This window comes from Scyliorhinus canicula, chromosome 13 (genome assembly GCF_902713615.1).
Source record: "Scyliorhinus canicula chromosome 13, sScyCan1.1, whole genome shotgun sequence".
NCBI lineage: Eukaryota > Metazoa > Chordata > Chondrichthyes > Carcharhiniformes > Scyliorhinidae > Scyliorhinus > Scyliorhinus canicula.
Genome location: NC_052158.1, coordinates 30,257,072 through 30,276,552, shown reverse-complemented (window position 1 = coordinate 30,276,552; position 19,481 = coordinate 30,257,072). Strand labels below are relative to the sequence as shown.

At 43.3% G+C, this 19,481-nt stretch overlaps 1 protein-coding gene across 2 annotated transcripts in view; it reads left to right on the top strand.

The window, feature by feature from the left end:
* The window catches only part of LOC119976039 (complement C4-like), a 105,599-nt gene that overhangs the window by 11,723 nt on the left and 74,395 nt on the right, over positions 1–19,481 (top strand). For both annotated transcript variants that reach the window (XM_038816145.1, XM_038816144.1), the window contains exons 4-12: positions 2,521–2,591; positions 3,120–3,205; positions 4,214–4,296; positions 5,939–6,026; positions 7,577–7,682; positions 9,006–9,132; positions 11,906–12,021; positions 15,966–16,109; positions 18,821–19,018. In XM_038816145.1, coding sequence (XP_038672073.1) covers positions 2,521–2,591; positions 3,120–3,205; positions 4,214–4,296; positions 5,939–6,026; positions 7,577–7,682; positions 9,006–9,132; positions 11,906–12,021; positions 15,966–16,109; positions 18,821–19,018 — 1,019 coding nt within the window. The remainder of the gene's footprint in view (positions 1–2,520; positions 2,592–3,119; positions 3,206–4,213; positions 4,297–5,938; positions 6,027–7,576; positions 7,683–9,005; positions 9,133–11,905; positions 12,022–15,965; positions 16,110–18,820; positions 19,019–19,481) is intronic.

Sequence of the window (19,481 nt, the reverse complement as noted above, 5' to 3'; positions counted from 1 at the left end):
CTTTCATAAATAAACTTTCTGACTACCCAAGTCTTTTTTCCCCCAATTAAGTGACAGTTTAGCGTGACCAATCCACCTACCCTGCGCATCTATAGATTGTGGTGGTGAGACCCACGCAGACAGGGGAAAAACGTGCAAACCCCACACGTACAGTGACCCGGGGCCGGGATCGAACCTACATCCTCAGCACCGTGAAGCAGCAGTGCTAACCACTGCGGCACAGTACCGCCCGAAAGTATCCGTTCTAATCCCATTTTGCAGCCGCTGGTCCGTAGCCAGCGATGAGCCAACTGGATAAGGATGGTGCAGCCTTGGTGCCTCGCCCAATATTCACTTCCGTTGACTTCTATAGGAAGTAATAATAAGTCTGTATTAATGTCACAAGTAGGCTTACATTAACACTGCAACGAAGTTAATGTGAAAATTCCCCAATCGCCATTCAGCGCTCGGTCCGATACATTGTGGGAGAATTAAGAATGTTCAATTCACCTGACAAGCACGTCTTTCAAGACTTGTGGGAGGAAACCGGAGCTTCGGGAGAAACCCACGCAGAACGTGTAGACTCCGCACAGAAAGTAACCACAGACAGTGGAGGGTATCTCATGTCATTCCAATACTCGGAAAGGGAGCTAGAGAGAAAGCAGGGAATTATAGACCAGTAAGCCTAACATCGGTAGTGGGGGGAAATTCTTGAATCCATTATCAAGGCATTTATAGCAGAACATTTAGAAAGCAGTGGCAGGATCAGTCAGATCAGCGTGGATTTATGAAGGGGAAATCATGCTTGACAAATCTGTTGGAATTCTTTGAAGATGTAACCAGTACAATCGACAAGGGGGAGACAGTCGATGTGGTATATTTGGACTTTCAGAAGGCGTTTGACAAAGTCCCGCATAAGAGATTACTGTGAAAAATTAAAGCACATGGGATTGGGGGAAGTGTATTGAGGTGGATATAAAACTGTTTGGCACAGAGGAAACAGTGTAGGAATTAATAGGCCATTTTCAATTTGGCAGGCAGTAACTAGTGGGGTACCACAGGGATCGGTGCTGGGACCCCAGCAATTCACAATATATATTAATTATTTGGATGAGGGAACAAAATGTAACATCTCAAAGTTTGCAGATGATACCAAGTTGGATGAGAGGGTGAAATGTGACGAGGATGAAATGATCCTACAGCATGATCTGGACAGGTTGGGCAGGTAGGCAAATCAATGGCAGATGCGCTATAATTTGGATAAGTGTGAGGTTATTCACTTTGGAAGCAAATACAGGAAGGCAGATTACTACCTGAATGGTTGTAAATTGGGTGAGGGGAGTGTGCAACGCACTTCGGTGTGCTTGTGCAACAGTCGCTGAAGGTAAGCATGCAGTTGTAGCAGGTAATAAAGAAGGCTAATGGTACATTGGCCTTCATTGCGAGATGTTTCAAGTATAGAAGCAGGTATGTGTTGCTGCAATTATACAGGGCCTTGGTGAAAGCCACGCCTAGAATATTGTGTGCAGTTTTGGTCTCCTTTTATGAGGAAGGATGTTGTTACTCTCGAGGGAGTGCAGCAAGGGTTTACTTGACTGATTCCAGGGATGTAAGGACTGTGATATGAGGAGAGATTGACTAGGTTAGGATTGTTCTCGCTGGGGTTCAGAAGAATGAGGGGTGATCTCATAGAGACATAAAATTGTAACAGGACTGGACAGGGTAGATGCAGGGAAGACATTCCCAATGATGGTTGTGTCCAGAACTAGGGGCCACAGTCGGAGGATTCAGTGTAAACCATTTCAGACAGAGATGAGGAGATTATTTCACCGAAAGAGTGGTGAGCTTGTGGAATTCATCACCACAGAAAGCAGTTGATGCTGAAGCATTGAATATATTCAACAGGCGGCTAGACATTGCACTTGGGGAGAATGGGAACAAAGGTAATGAGGAGAAAGCAGGATTAGGCTATTGAGTTGGATGATCAGCCATGACCGTGCTAAATAGCGGAGCAGGCTCGTAGGGTCAAAAGATGTCCTCCTGCTCCTTGCTTTATGTATCTATGTGTGTAACCCAAACAGCGATTCGAATCCAGGTCTCTAGCCCTGTGAAGCAACAGTGCTAACCATTGTGCCATCGTGCCACCCCATGAAGGAGTGATACAAAAGATACAAAAAGCAAACCTGATTGTTTGCCGCCCCCGCCCTGTCCAATTTTAGATCCAAGGAGAAAAAAAATTGTCTTGGGCGCCAAAATGTTTCAACATTTACTCCTCTTTGCTACTCAATTCTATTCAAGTGAATGACATTGAATATCCAGAGAGGAGATCATTGGCAACATATTGTCTGCTGCCATTTTATGTCGCTCCCAAGGCATACTTCTTCCCTGAAGGTTCCCCGCGGGATTTGGGCAGTGATAGGGCAAGCTATGAAACTCACTGCGACTGAGAAAGCTGAATGACATTTATGCAAACCATTTTTAATACTCGCTTCACCAATACCGTGGCTCATGTGTATCCATTTACTTTCTTTCACTGTACAGTGCGCTACAGGATCTTTACTCTGGATCATTATATGAAGCCAGTGAGCGATAATATTGAAATAACGATATACGTGAGTAGCTTCGGAACTATATATTGTCAGAAATGCATGACTTACATGCATGCCTCCACCAGTTTCGTTAATACAACTTGACACAAGCACATTGGCTTCAATGTTCAATGTGAACCTTTGTATAGAATGTGCCATAAAACTATGGATTCAAGAAGGGTTCCCCTTTTCAACCTTGAAACTCGCCTGAGTTACTTCGCCTAAGTCAGCTCTCTCCTTCAAAGGGGAAAGCAGCCTATAGACATCTGGGGCTTGAGGACTTTACTTTACCCCTTGGTAAATATATCAGCTATGCCTTTCTATTCGATTTATGATCAATGATGTACAAAATAACTCAAAATCCGCAAAGATCAGATTTTGGATTCATGCCTCATCGGCGGATTATCCATAACTATTGTAAATAATTATTCAGAATTCTGCAGTAATTATTCTGTTACTTACTTGGAATCGAATTTAATAGGAGATCCAATTGCACAGATGAGTGGAGCTCAGTTAATTCATAAAAGTGAACTTATTCCATTTCCTGACTAGAACTCCAGAAATGTGCAGTTCCCCAGTTTGCTCATGCGGTCTGGAAAAGTGTTCAACCGGAGGTTAAAGATCCCGGATATCGCAGAGTAAGTCATTAAATCGTTTCAGAAGTGGGACTTTCACTCGGCATATGCATTTTCGGAACACACTTTAGGAAGAAACTGATAAGTTAGTTTAGATCCGGTGATTATCCTGCTCAGAGGTCATTGTGTAAGCAGTGTGCTGAGAAGTCGTGTGTGGTTTCAATGGTAGTTAGGGTTTCCATGTCACAAACAACTGATTTTAACAGCTGAATTATTACTACCAATTAGACCTTTCCATTATTCGATTGCTGAAACTGCAAATCTATGCAAATGAAGGCTTTCTTTGCCCGGTGGACACTGCGGGAACTGAGTGTTTTATCAACCACTTTAATCACATTGTGATTTAATTATTTAAGCTTCCTTTGACATTTAATTTTAATGCAGTATTCCTTTAAGCGGCTCTTCCACCAATTTGTCCCTTATTTGTTTAATTTACTTTCCTTTGTTTAACCCAAAATAGTATACAAGTGAATCTCTGTTCTCATTGGAACATACAAGGAAGACTTAGAGGGCTTAGGGAAACTGACTGGTCTGCACTTTCGACACGCTGGCTGGCATAGGTATAATGTTAGAACTGCAGAGTAAGAAGCTTCTTCTTGGGGGAATAAAAAAACTTATTGGAAATCAGGACAAACTCTCATTTCGAAATAAATTAACAAGGTATGTCGAACTACACAGATTATGATCATTATTTCTGGAGCAGAAACCGTCCCCCTGGTCTGGCCAAACCTGCCAACAACTTACCGGGCAGTGGGCGACCAAGCGGGTCAGCAAGCCCGACTAACGTGCTTGAAGGTTAAGATCAGAGCTAACCTCTGAAAAACATAATACACACCAACCTCTAGTGAACTGCATATCAGGCACTCTGCTGAATTGATGGCCGATACAATGCGTGGATTTATGTCGCCAGCTGAGCAGAATTTCTGCATCTTCTTAACATCCAGCGGTAACTGTTAAAATGTACAGCAGGGGAAAATACTGAACATTCATTGTGTTTACCTTCCGAAACAGGCCCGGTATTTGGAGAATTGAGGCGCAGTTTAGCCAATCGCCAATGTCCATGGTATCAGCGCAGTTTGAGGTGAAACAATTCGGTAACTATTTTCTCATATTCATAAGTTGCAGGGGGGTAATAATGAATTCTATTCTAAAAGCTAAATATGATAATATTGGCGTTTGCATTATTCTCAGTTTCTTTATGGCGGCACTTCTTTGTCAAGCAATTTTAAAGTTAAGGGAGAATAATTTTAATCGAACAGTTGCCCTACGACTTATACACATGCCTGGAACCGATCTTAACTTTATTTTCTTGCGGATTAAGCTTCATGAAATGAATTTGGTCGGGCTGCCACACATTGCCAGGCAACAGCACAGATTTCCATCCCCCCACACACACACCCATGTTTTCATCTTCATTGAAGTAAATGGAAATGTAGGTCAGGTAGTATGTGCACAGATGTGCAATTCACTACCATTCCTTATTTCAACCTGCCAGCCAAGCAAATGTGAATCCAGTTTATTGCTTGCTGACTTTGGTATCGGCTACTTTCCACTTCGAAACTTCAATTGAATGGGCTCCATTCCCTCATAGGGCTTACCAAACGATCTATACAGTTGCGCAATAGATAGTGTGCACCATGTATGAGATGCACTGCAGCAACTCACCAGGGCTCCTTCCACAGAACTTTGCAGACCCGCCACTTCTAACATCCAGAGAGACCAGAACAGCTGACTGATGGGTACACCACCTCCTGCAGGTCCCTCCCGCACTCAACACCCCCCAAGACACATGAATTGGACTCAAGACGCGGAACAATATCTCCGCGCTTTCACTGTCGCTGGGTTAAAACCCTGCAACTCTGTTCCCAATAGGCGCACCTTCACTGGAGGAACTTTAGTGGTTCAAGAAAGTGTCTGACAGCCACCTTCTAAACTCAACAATTGCTGGCCTAAGGGTCCTCTCTTCCTTCCTTCCATCTATCCGTATATCAATGCCGACCTAGCTACCTACTTCCCTAAGCCCTCCACCGATGCAGCATTTGGTTTCAATGCAAATGTGTGGATACCATGTGGAAATGTTTTATGAAAGCATTGGCATCAGATGTTTCTGCTTCTATCGTGTAGGGAAGCACAAACATGGCGAGGGCTATTGTACTATGGATGATTCTGTTAAAGGGGCATTACTACTTTCTACCCATTAACCATATGGCTAGTTTCCCATCCCATTGCTTGCAATGCAAGCCAGCACCCAGAAGTATATGGAATGGAGGGAAAATTCAATGTCACGAGTTACTGAATCACCCACAGTAAAACCAGCCACGCTGTCCATTACAACGCAAAGGCAAAGTTCTTACAAATGCATCCGTGCATTCATTAATGCAAACGCTAATATTATCATATTCAGTTTTTAGAATAGAATTATCTTTTGTGGATACGGTAATTATTGTTTGGGTAATTTCAGGGATGTCTGATACTCTGAGGTATGTAACATCCAATCGACATTCCGTTGGCCAGAATAGAAAGCAAAACCGAGGTAGGTATATAAGCCATGAATGGTCTATTCTTGCATAATTTAGATTATCGCCAAAAGTTCAGCCATTTTGTGGTTAATATGCCAAGTAGGGAATCTAAACAAAGTGGGCACTTTCTTGATTCTTTGTATGAATTGTAATATCCATTGGATATTATTGTTAGAAATATGTTTGGAATTATATTTGATTAAATTACCTTTCAAAGTTCTCCCTAGCTTCAAGGTCGAAGTGAGCTCAAATGAAATGTTTTACCTGATAACGAGGGAGGAGTTCCGATTCAAAATTACAGCAGAGTGAGTACAACACCATGATTAGGTTCAATACTGCTTGCTCTATTTGCACTGGAAATTTAATTCAATACATAAAGATGTGTGGTAATGCACTTGGGGAGGGCTAACAAAGCAAAGGATTACACTGTGAATGGTCGGACCCTGGAAAGTTCTGACTACCGGAGGGACCTTGTAGTGTGCATCTCCACAAGTCACTGAAGGTGGCAGGGCAGATAATTAAGGTGGTTTAGAAGGTATATGGGATACATACCTTTATTAGCCGATGCTAATAGAGTACATGAGCAAGGTGGTCATGTTGGAACTGTATACAACTCTGGCAAGGGCGTAACTGGGGCACTGCGTGCAGTTGTGGTCACCACATTACATAAAGGGTGTGATTGCACTGAAGAGGGCGCAGAGGAGATTTAGTAGGGTTCCACTTGGTTGGATGGTCTGAGTTTTGAGGGGAGATTGGATGGGCTGTGAATGAATTCCTTGCGGCAGCGAAGGTTGACAGCGACTTGGTAGATGTGCATAAGATTATGACGACTATAGATATGGTGGGTAGGAATGACACTTTTTCCATTTCCAGAGACGTCAATAACCAAGGGACATAGATTTACCATAAGAGGTAGAATTCGAAAGGTGTGTTGCGGAGAATTTGTTTTACCCAGAGGGTGGTGGGAGTGGGGAAACCACTATCCGAAAGGTGGATGACTCAGAAACACTCCTAAAGTTCAAGAAAGGTTTAGATATTCACTTGCGCTGCTGTAACCTCCAGGGCTATGGGCCAAAGATGGAAAATTAGGATTAAGTGACGTGAGATTTTTTTTTGCGCGGCATGGGCGCGATGGGCTGAATAGTCTTCATCTGTGCTGCAAGCGCCTATGAATCTAAAACGTACCTCTGAATTAAAATCAGGAAGCTCTGCAACGAATGGTCTATTTTTATCAGCTAGCTCTCAGACAAATGGAAAATCGCGAATGGAAAATCAGCCCTACTCGGTATGAGCTCAATATTGTGGGGAAATGTGCTGTAATGGCGAGGTCGTATTTAGCGCTCTAATCACCTAAAGAGCATGCGCGTCAGCTTTCCACCAGAGCAGATCCATCTCTTCGATTGATGCTGCCGGATGGGGAATTCAGGGTTTTCACGAAGCAGGGATCAATGCATTAGGATTTATTTTCCAAGTTCACTTGCGCGGACCTGACGAAACTTAGTGAGTGGCTAAGATAAACGCTATATATCGTGGATGCTGGAAAAATGGGAGGGGGGCGTAGAATAGAAAATTCTGGGAATACTGGGAAGACCTGCTGGCATCAGTGTTCAGAGGCGCAAAGTTAGGTTTGTGTTTGTGATTCTTGGCACAAATCAGGTCACAGACCTAAAATGTTAAAGCTGTTACTCTCTCCGCCGATGTTGCATGAGCTGGTTATAGAGAAACACTTCTGGAACTCAGTACAGGCGATGCAGCCAAACTTAAAAACTGTGGGGCTGGGTCGCTCCGTTTGACTTTTTTGTTCTGTGGATGTTGAATATATTTCAAGTAAAGCACCTCTGGGTATTTGTTAAAGCTACACGTACGGAAAACCAGTGGAAGGAATGGCATATGTGAGATTCGGAATAATTGATGACACGGACAAAAATAGCTACCTACGGGGACTGGAACAACAACTGGAGGTGAGAGAATCTGCACTACCCCGCCTTCAGTAAACGTCGGAGATGAGCAAAAAGTACTGTTTGAGAAATGGGAATTCGTTATTTCCCATTATATTCCCTGTAATCAGGTTGCACTTGTTTAGTAATTTGCACACATCATGAAATAAAGCCGTTGTTAGAATACAAGTGGAGAGGGAATGAACTGAGACATCAAGCTGACAGATTCGGAACATCAACATAGAACAATCTCCTTTTGTGTCTGGAATATATTGAATCCCTACAGTGCGGAATTAGGCTATTCGGCCCATCGAATGTGCACCGACCCTCTGAAATACCTTCCTACTTCGACCCACTTCCCTGCCCTATTTCCGTAACTTGCATGTTCGTGGACACTAAGACACAATTTAGTGGATAATCCACCTCACTTCGGCTGTGGGGGGAACCCGGAGCGCCCGAAAATCCACGCAGACAGCGGGAGAACCTGTAAACTCGAAACAGTCACCAAAGGCAGGAACTGAACCTCGGTCACGGGCGCTTTGAGATAGCAGTGCTAACCACCTTGCCACCATGTCGCCTTGTTACGATGTCTATGATCTTTCAGACCCATAACTTTCAGATCATTCATGTTAATCAAGGTGTGTGATTTTGTGTCCAGGGTAGTCATTGGGTACTGCAGCATCACATTAATGTAAGTAAGTCAGCCATAGTATTAACACAACCGGGATGAAACTTTCCTTTGCATCAAAATATGTACAGGTTAGATGGATTGGCCGTGCTAACATTGCTCCCTTAGTGTCCAAAGATGTCCAGGTTAGGTGGATTAGCCGTGGTAAACCAACCACCTTAATGTCCAAAGATGTGCAGCTAATGCGGGTTTGCCGAGATAGGGCGCGTGGGTGGACCTAAGTATGCTGATTTTTCGAACGGTGGGTGCAGACTCAATGAACCGAATGGCCTCTCTGCACTGTAGAGATTACATGGACTGACAGCAGCTGTGAATCGTTCGCTCGTTTTACTGCCGGCCGGATTTAATTCATCATTGAATTCAATGGATTATAAAAATCGGGAGGGCTTTGTAAATATGCGTTCTCTGGGTCGCTTCTTTGGCATTCGCGTTTTTTGCGTTACCCTAAGGTTCGAGAAGCCGGTCCAAAATGTCACAGTCAGCTGCTTGAACATTTGATTTAAGCGCCGTTTAGCGTGCGTGATCTCGGTTTAAATTCTGCATCAGAGGGCAAAACCTCGTAAGCCATTTGGGAACCCGATGCAGAGAGGAACCAATGAGGGAAAATCAAGGCCATTGAATTAGAATCGGCTAATGTACACATCGATTCTCATTTGCAGCTCAAGGGCGGAGAGGCGGCGTCTTCCCTAACAACAGTAGATCTTTCAGACAAAATTAAACCTTCGAAAATTGATGATCATTTGGGGCGCCATCTTTACATGGCGGTAACTGTTTTTGAAATATCAAGTAAGTGTCTGTTTCCACCTTTACCCGATTTTACTGGGCTTTCTCAAAATATGGCCCAAGTAGTCGTGGGCCCATAACTGTCAGGAAAGATGTTGGTAGATCGCATCCTATCCGTGTGGCAACTAGCCATCAGCAATAGTGAACATGGAAGGCAGGACAGTCTGTGGCTTGAAGGAGGGGGGTGGAGGGCCGGGTGGTGGAGGTGACCTGACACATTGCCGTGTGCAGTGCCATGATCACCCAGAGAACTGCACAAATTGCACTTCTGAGATTTTGACAGGATAGCCCAGATGACTGCCGTCTGGTTCCCAGCAGTTAAGCACAAATGCGCTTTTCCTGTAGCCCTGCCACACAGTGCAATCCTCGGGCTACAAGCTAACATTGATTTGATTTTTCATTTCAGCTGGTACATTTATTTAATGTTTCCTTTATTTTCACCATTATGTGGCATCACGTTCGGCTGCTTGCAGATACTGGGATGCAATGTGACGAACTAGGATTGCACAGTCCACGCACATAGGTCCCAGGCATAATGACAGCGGGGTCCTAATGTCTAAACTTGAAATTAGGGTTAGAGGAGGATGGACACTGTGCTCATATTCATAGCAAAACATTATTATAAAAAAATGCGTCCCAGGCTTCTAATTTGATAGGTTGTGTTGTAGCCTGGTCTTCCTTCTTTTCCTCAGTGTCTTCAAATTCATTCTCACTTTCCAATAATGATGCAAGGTCATTGGAAGAAGTTACGGATAGCCAGTAACAATACAGGGAGATAGGAAGTAGGAGCAGAAATAAGCCCCTCGAGCCTGCTTCGCCATTCAATCAGATCATGGTTGGTCTCTTCCTGGTCTGAAATCCACCTGCCTGCTTGTTCCCCATATCATTTTAACTTGTTTGTTTAATCAGAAATATGTCTATCTTCTTCTTGAAACCATTTAATGATTCTGATTCCACCGCACTATGGGGCAGCACGTTCCACAAATTCACCACCCTCTGCGAGAAGTAATTTCTCCTCATCTCAGTTCTAAATCTATAAATATGGAATCATCATCCCTGATCCTTGCAGAAACACATCTGCATTTTCACCACATGTTGACCATTCTTATCCTCTTTTATTTTCTCAAATTTTTCTTCCTAATGTTCGGCAGCTTTATTTAACCTAAGCGTATCCTGCCAGCCACTTCACCACGCTGATTTTTGTTCTAATCTGTGGAGAGCTGGGATCCTCCTTGCTTGTGCTCCAGTCTGAAATTGCGAAAAATTCAGCTAGAAACCCCAAACCTCAATTCATGGAGCGCTACTTAGATACCGAGAGGTGGCGCCCCAAATTGTCATTGTCAGCATGCTGTTATTAAGTTGATAACCAAATCTCTTTACATTTGTATTGCTATACTACGTAGGGGGAATGGAGCCCTGTGGTCTCGCGGCGACGTTCACAGCCGGGTGTTTCTGGAGAGGAAACATGCGATGTCCACAGGCATCAACGAGGCTTTCTGTGCCCGCTGGGAACCGCAGAGACTATGGTGTCTTATTGACACTTTCCATCACATTTTAGTTTGATGATTTAAGTTTAGTTTGCAATTTGCTTTTTGCTTAAGGAAGTATTACGTTAAGGGGTTGCCCATTTTAATTTGTTCTTCAGTGTATTTCATTTAGGTGATTTAGTTTAATCAAAATTGTTGGTGCCGCTGTCGGTATGCCACTGGACTATTAATCCAGTGGCCCAAACTAATACTCTGAAGACATGGACTCGAAACCCGCGATGGCAACTGGTGGAGTTTAAATTCAACTAATAAACTCTGGAACTGAAAGCTACTCTTAGGAATAATGGCCACAAATCTCACCGCAATTCCCGTCAACTCCCGAAATTCAAGAAGGCAGATCTCCAACACCCCAGCATGGGATGGACAATAAATGCTGACCTGGCCAGCGGCAGCCACATGCCGTGAATTATTATTTTTTCAATTAACTTTCTTTCGGAAGGGCATTTGCCATTCTTAGCAGTTCTGGACTACAGTAACTCCAGACACACTATATTGGGGATCTGCTCTCTGCAACGGTCCAACAGACTACTCAGTTCAAGTGGGCAATTAAGGATGGGTAATAAATTCCCAGCTTCTCAGTGATCCCCACATCCCATGAAATAATTAAGAAAAATACTTTAGAAGCAATTAAATGGCTGCCAATTCATGATGGTTCTTGTGCATTGTTTTCATCTCAATTGGTGTGGCATCCAATGGCGGGAGAAGGAGTATTGTCAGTTTAACTTTATCAATTGCGATTGGTGCATCAGTAATACAGTTATCGGGTGAATTGACTTGACAGAATTGTTTTTTAATTCTTTTTTTCTCGTTCATGGGTGGGATGTGAACTGGGCCAGCATTTGTTGTCCATACCTGAGGGCATTTAAGAGTCAACTACACTTGTGTAGATTTGGAGTCACATGTAGTCCAGACCTCGTAAGGAAGTCAGATTACCTTCTCTCAAGTTCATCAGATGGCAACAATTGCTCCGTGGTCATCTTTCGATACTTGTTTTAACTGAATTCATATTCTGTGGGTTGGTGGTTCAGCGACAATACCACTACGCCACTGCAACCAAACGCAGTCCCTGCAAGTAAACATCGCTCATGGTTTTTCAGCCCATGGTCCCTTGCATTAGTTCGGGCCCCTGCATTAGCAAAATGAAATAAAAATATCAATAGCTTGAAACGAAATGAATAATAGAAATACAATAATGAATTAAAATAAATGTATCCTGCTTTCTCATACAGGTGGACAAATGGAGGAAGTCGAACTCAGAAACATAAAGTTTGTCTCCTCGCCATATGTGATAGATTTATCAAAGACAAGTGGCTACTTTATACCCAAAGTTCCATTTACTGTGCTGGTAAATATCGATACAGCGGGTTGAAGCATGTAACTCTTCGCTAACGTCTGCATGGTTTGTCCTCAGTAAAGACGAAGGATATTGGTAGGAAGAAACTAAAGAATGACAAGTTACTCACCATCCTGAATTGGAAATGTAACGGCCGTTCCTTAATTGTCACTGGGTCAATGGCCTGGGACTCATTCTCCAACAGCACTGTGGATGCACCTACACCTCAAGGACTGCAGTAGTTTAAACATGCAGCTCATCACAACCTTCTCAAGGGAAATTACGGATGGGAAACAATTGGAGACCTAGACAGCAACGTCCATATCCCATGAATTAATTTTTAAAAATAATGTCGACTTGGAACACTATTACCGGCAATGGAGTAATGGGAGTTGCAGATTGACAACCCTTCAGCGCCGACCATCACATGATGATTTGCAAATGTTCTAGCTTCGCATTTCAATTTCCCAGCCACCGATTACACAACTTCCCTGAAGTTACCCCCTCCGCCCTCCCCTCATTAATCAAGAATCTCTCTGAAACTCTGCCTCGGCAATATTCAAAGATATTGTTTCCACTGCCTTTTGAGAAAGAGAGTACCAGAAACTCGCGACCCTCTGAGAGAAAACATTTCTGTCTTAAATGTACGACCTCTTGTTTCACACAGTCACCAATAGCTCAAGATTCTCCAACAAGAGGAAACATCCTCTCCAACTATGCCCTGTCAATACCCCTCAGAGTTTGAAAGCTTTTGAAAAAGTCGCCTCTTACTCTTGCAAAATCTCATGGTTACAAACCTAAGTTCTTGAAACTCAGAAGACAACCTGCCCATCCCTGGTATTAATCTAGTTAACCCCCCTCCCGTTGAACGGTCCTAATGCAGTTACATCTTTCTTTTAATAGGGAAAACAATGCTGTGCACAGTACTCGGAATGTGACCTCAACAATGTCCTTTACAACTGAAGCATAACCTCGGTAACATTGTAATCAATCTACCACACAATAAGTGACAACATCTTATTAGCTTTCCTGATGACTGTTCCTACATACTAGCCTTTGGTGATTCAGGTAGTCGGTCACTCACCTCCCTTTGCCCCTCAGAAATCTTTCGCCGTTTAGACAGTAAGCTTATTTTTTTTTCTTCCTGCCAAAATGGACAAATGCACATTTTGCCCACGTTGTTCTCCATTTGTCAGGTTTTGCCAACCCGCTGTTTCACAACACCGTTGAGTACCGCACTATTTTTTGCGTATGTCCATATCTTGTTGGAATTCTCAAGACGCAGAAACTCACACTCTCCAGTTTTACTTGCATTTTCCACTTAACCGCCCAACAGGTCAGACCATCTCTATTTTGCAGCAGTCTCGCGGTAAAGATGCCATGCTGAAATTGTGTAGATCTTTGGTGAGGCCGCAATTAGGGTATTGTGTGCAGTTTGATTTCTCATCTAATGGAACATGTATTACCATGGAGGGAATGCAAGAAGACTCACCAGATTGACCCATGCGATGGCAGGGTTATACTATGAGAAGACACGAGGCCTGTATTTAGTCGAGTTCAGAATAATGAGAAGTGATCAAGTTGAAACATACAGAATTTTTACATGGACCGGCAGGATAGATGCAGGAAGAATGTGACCCTTGGCTGGGAGAGGGGGAGGGAGCTAAGAACTAGGTGAGGAGTCTCAAAATCAAGAGTAGGCAATTTAGAGCCAAGATGAGGAGGACTTTCTTCAGTCAGAGGATAGTGAATGTTTCCTCTCCCCGGAGGTCAGTACTTGATGCAGCAGGTGAATATGTTCAAGAAAGTGATCAATGCATTTATATTCTCGGTAGTAATAATATCAAGGGTTTGGCGTGGAAACATAGCATTGAGGGAAAAGGTCAACCATAATCTTATTGAATCATGGAGCAGGTTCGAAGGGTCAAATGGCCTAGTCGTGTTCCAATATCTTATGTTGCTATGTTCCTATGGCTGGAGTTTTCGTCCTCGCTTTAAACTACTGTCAATTATTTGTAATATCTACCTCCTACATTTGAGTCCAAATGATCATTATAAATTGCAAGAAACAAGGGAGCGAGTATTACCCCTGTGGAATCGGACTGATAACGGTTTTCGCCCTTTGTTTATTGCAATAAAGTTCATTCTGTATCCAATTTTCCATACTATTATAGTTTCCGAAGTGGCCTATCACGTGAGGCCTCGTCAAAAAGCCTCGTTAAAGTCCATGTAAAACAGGACCATTGCACTGTTCTCTTCAATCCTACATGTGATATCCTCAAAACAATCAATCACATTAGTCAGAAATGGCCCCTGCTCAAGAGATCCATGATCGCTTCCCTCAATTAATTTGTGATTTTATCAATAGGGTTTATGCTGTCCCGTAGAAATGATTCCAACACTTTCTGCAGGACCGAAGTTTAGCTAACTTCCCTGCATTGACGCGGATTCTTCCACCATCCCGTTTTTAACAACGGTGAAAATGTGGCAGTCCTCCAACCCTCTGGCACCACTCCTGTCACCAGCTTGAATTGTGGTATGATGGTCGGAACCTCGGTAGTTCCCTCAATTGTTCCTTGAAACAACCTGGGATATATAACAACAAAGTATGATCCAGAATAAGTTTTACAAAAACAGTTGTTGGAGAACTAATAGAGACACCAGTTGTCCAGGAAAATAATAATACTAATAATCGCTCACTGTCACAAGTAGGCTTCAATGAAGTTACTGTGAAAAACTCCTAGTCACCACATTCCGGCGCCTCTTCGGGGAGGCCGGTCCGGGAATTGAACCCGCTGCGGCATTGTTCTTCATTACAAGCCAGCTATTGAGCCCACTGTGCTAAACCATCCCCAAATAGAGCGGTGTCTCTTATTTAAAGATGTTGAACTCAATGTATGCAAAGTGTTGCCAAGTGCGTAATCGAAATACGATGCACTGTCTTGTGGACCTGCTTCTAATAGAGTCAGGTGACCGATGTGCCCGAATGGGAAGAAAAATTAAAATAGCTTAAGACTAGAAGGTCAGAATTATACTTGCGACGGAGTGAAGGCGTTCTACCAAGCGGACTGAGGCTTTGGTCTCCCATTTGTAGAGGAAAGCACAATGTGAGCAGCAAATACTGTATAATTACTTTCGGAAAATATAAGCAAACTACTTTTCACCAAGGAGTGTTTGGGAGTCTGGGTGGTTGGCGGTAAGATTGTTAGAGGGCGCTGTTGCACCTCCTCTTTCAGAGGGTCGGGGCAGACACGTGGTGCACCGACCATTGTAAAGATTCTATTCTATGATCTTTTTTGTACCGGCACCAAGGGATTTTATTTATTTATTTCCGGGATGCGGGCGTCACTGGTTAGGCCACAATTTACTGCCGAGCGCTAGTTGCCCTTCAGAAGGTGGCGGGGAATTGCCTTCTTGAACCGCTACAGTCCCCGAGGTGTAGAAACACCCATTGTGCTGTTGGGAGAGAGTTCCAGGATGTTGCCCCAGCGACAGTGAAGGAACGGCGATATATTTCCAAGGTGGGGGTGAGTGACTTGGAGGGGAACGTCCAGGTGTTGCGGTTCCCAAGTGTCTTCTCCTCATGTCCTTCGAGATGGGTTTGGATGGTGCTGTCTAAGGAACCTGGGTGTATAATATTTGATAGGACATTGCAACTAAAGCAAACAAAATAAATAGTTAAGCCAGTTTTCATCTGCATTTCCTAAAATATTCAGCAAGAGTCGACATTTGTTCTGAATTCAGTAACATTGTGGCTAACACATAATAGCTCTTCGTGATTTCATTCAGCAACAACGGTCGTATTTTGTCAAAAACAAAATTCTAACCTGGTGCTAGGTTTCAGACTGGCACACAGCAATTTGTTTTAGAGAAATCCGGCGTGTCTGTTAGTGTGGGATAATTTCTCTAAACTTCCGCATTCCTCCTTCATAACCAACTGTTGTTTCACTTTGTAGGTTGGGGTAACCTTGCCTGATGGATCTCCTGCCTCGGGCGTCCCAGTGAAGTTAGAAGAAGGAGAACCGCTTAATACAGAAGCAAATGGCCACGTTTTGTTAACAATGCAATCACCTGCGAATGCTGACTCTTTTGAATTTAAGGCGAGAAAATGCAGTTTTACCTTTTTAAATCTTTGAATTTACGCAAAGCTTTCTTGCAAATATACTCGTGAGGACTGGGAAAAAGTAAAGTAACTAACCTTGGGGAATAATCTCTGCAATGAAAAGAGAGGATGTATAAGTAAATCGAGCGATTCTTTGCACAGGGAGGCACGGAATGGATCTTATATGCTCAAAACCATGCAAAGAGTGATCACCAGCACTACAGGGCAAATCATTGAAGCATCAGTTAACATTGGTACACGGAAGAAGGAACTTCAGAAATACTGAGGTCGAGAATAATTTGGAATAAATGCAAACATGAAAATCTATTTTTCCAAGGGGCGGTGCAGATAGGCTGAATGCCCCCCTTTGTGCACTGTAAATTCTGTGAACATCTGTGGAGAGAGAACAAAGATAACGTTTCTCGGTGACGAGAGTCTGGATGAAGCTTCGTCAGATCTCAACCAGACTGGAAACGTTAGCTCCCTTCTCTCTCCACTGATGATGTCAGTCCTACTGAGATGTTCCAGCATTTTCTGTTTTTGTTTAATTCGCACTAATTTGTTTTTATCTCGGTCACATACGGTACCACAGTGGGGGGCGGACACGGTAGCACAGTGGTTAGCACAGTCACTTCACGGCTCCAGTGTCTGAGGTTCAATTCCGGGCTTGGGTCACCGTCTGTGTGGAGTCTGCACGTTCTTCCCGTGTTTGTGTGGGTTTCCTCCAGGTGCTCTGGTTTCCTCCCAGAGTCCAAAGATGTACAGGTTAGCTGGATTGCCCAAGATAAATTGCCATTAGGTTAGATGGAGTTACTGGATTCCGGGGATGCCTGGGCGTAAATGGGGTGCTCTTTCCAAGAGCTGGTAGAGGCTCGAAGGGCCGAATGGCCACCTTCTGCACAGTGAATTCTATGACTCTATGATACGAGAGTCAGTTTGCCTGGTTATTTCCCTATTCTTCTTCCCGTACTCAGCCTTCGAAATGCATGTAATTCAAGCACAGGGCAGGAAATGCCTGCAGATTCTTAATGTTGCAGCCATCATAATATAGCCTTGGAATTTAATGTTGATATATTCTAGACATTCTACACATCACATTGAGATAAAATTGACATTATAATGTGGCAAAGTTGGTCAGTACGATTGTATGAACCCTTGCGAGTTTAAAGAGCATTTACGTCAAAAACTCCTCCCTTAAAATTATATCGTTCGATATTTCAGACCAAAATGTTAGACACTGTCAGGTAACATCTCGTTACATAATTTAAGTCTTTATACGCTTTTCGTGCGGTAATAATGCCTTTGGAAATGACGAAACATGGAATGAGGAGCATGCTATATTAATTGTTTATTTGTATAACACAGTCCAATATTATTTATGAAGCTCGACATTTTCTGAACCATGACAGCCTGTTTGATACCCCATGACGTCGAGCGCCATCAGCATTCATCCCCACACATTGCTGGCTCACGGTGGCTGCGCTAAGCATATTATCCAGGATGTACTGCAGGGACTAGTCAAAGCACATTTAACAACGGCTCACATTCCCACGATGTTGACTATTTATTTTTAGAAATGATTAATTTAGAGTACTCAATTCATTTTTTTCATATTAAAGGACAATTTAGCGTGGCCGATCCACCTGCACCTTTTTGTATTATGGGGCTGAGACCCACTCAAACACGGAAAGAGTGTACAAACTCGATGTTAACCATCTAGAAGGACAAATACAAACGTTGCATTTGAACACCATGAGCTCCACGATTTTTCTGCCATGGCAACCCACGCCAACCTGGATTCATATCACCTGTTCAAATATCGTTGCTGCCTCAAATTCTTGTAAATTCCTACCTTATAGCACCGTGCATCACATTGACCTAGCCTTCTCAGGGGGCATATTATCGGGGCATGCCAGCTGCTCACAATGGCCCAGAATGAAATAGAAAACAATGTGCTGCTCATGATTATTTTCCAGGTTCCATATTACTACATTCCCTGATAGACTTAATATGCATCGTAATTATTGCATTGTCAATGCTGCTGATGGAAGACATTTTCGGCGTGCTTTATGCATCTGCATTAGCATCAATGTCGTTTTTGATGCACGCTAAGGCGACGTAACTCGGGTACTGTGCCAGTAAGAAGATATTGCCCCCGTGCATTCAAGACTCGCGGCCACCTTCAGCAGATAGCCTCGCCGCGCTTAAGCTCCTGATTGTTTGAGGAATAGTTCAGCCTGATTGGGGCTTGATAGACTTTGGCACAGTTCAACCTGGTTGAGGCTTGATAGACTCTGGCATGGTTCAACGTGGCTGCTGCCAGTGGTAGCTTGATCATTCTGGGAACTATCTATAATGTTCCCGAAGCATGGAAACATAACTGTTTATTCATTCCTACTGGCAGGGATACTTAAACGTCTTCATATCATATAACTCTGAACGGTATTTAAGGAAAAGGAATGCCTCCCTCAGTAGCAATCCGATTATTAAAATGCGACAAGAACCATATGCTAGGAAGCAATGCATATTATTCTTGCACATAACAAAGGCAATACTTTGCTCAGACCCATGTAATTGAAAATAATTGATACCGTATCATTAAGAGATGCCAATATACATGTCCTATTAATATCAACCTAGTGGAAAGTTAAAAAAACACTCACTTGCTGCGTACAGTTTGAATAACCTATGTCTGCCGTGGTCTCCCAGGTGACCGCTGGGGATGGAACTCTTGGAAGAGAAATCAGTAAAGCAAAGAAAACTGTGCTGATCTACAAGTCGAAGAGCAAGAGTTACCTCCACGTCGATGCACCACACAGAGTATTAGACCACGGAAGCTCGTTTTCGGCCAATATTGTAGCTGTGACTCCTGCAGGCAGTGGAGATGTCAAGTACTATTACTACATGGTTAGTGCATTATTATATCGCATTAGCGCGGGAAATCAATGACGAAATCGAACCCAGGACCGTGGCGCTGTGAGGCAGCAGTGCTAACCAGTGTGCCGTTGTGCTGTCCTGTAAGTAATCCCCTTCCTTTATTCTGGCTCCATCGACTGTGCTGCCAATTAAATATTCAAATAGAGATCACTGGATTAATTGCCTTCATCAATGTTCGGGTATGATTTGGCCATTCTAACTGGAGGTGTTAATAACACGCCCGTCACCACACAGCTGCAAAGTCTCTGATGTTACACCTCAGGGAAAAGTAACTGTTCCTGTCGCGGCTGAAGTGTTACCAGCTAGCTAACCTTATCATAACTTTAAAATTCACTTCAAACGGAATTGGCAGTTTTCGGGTGATAATCAAAAAGCTACGTTATGGGTAAAATCTAAAGGTTACTGAGCAATCGAAATGGGTGGTTGAATGAGT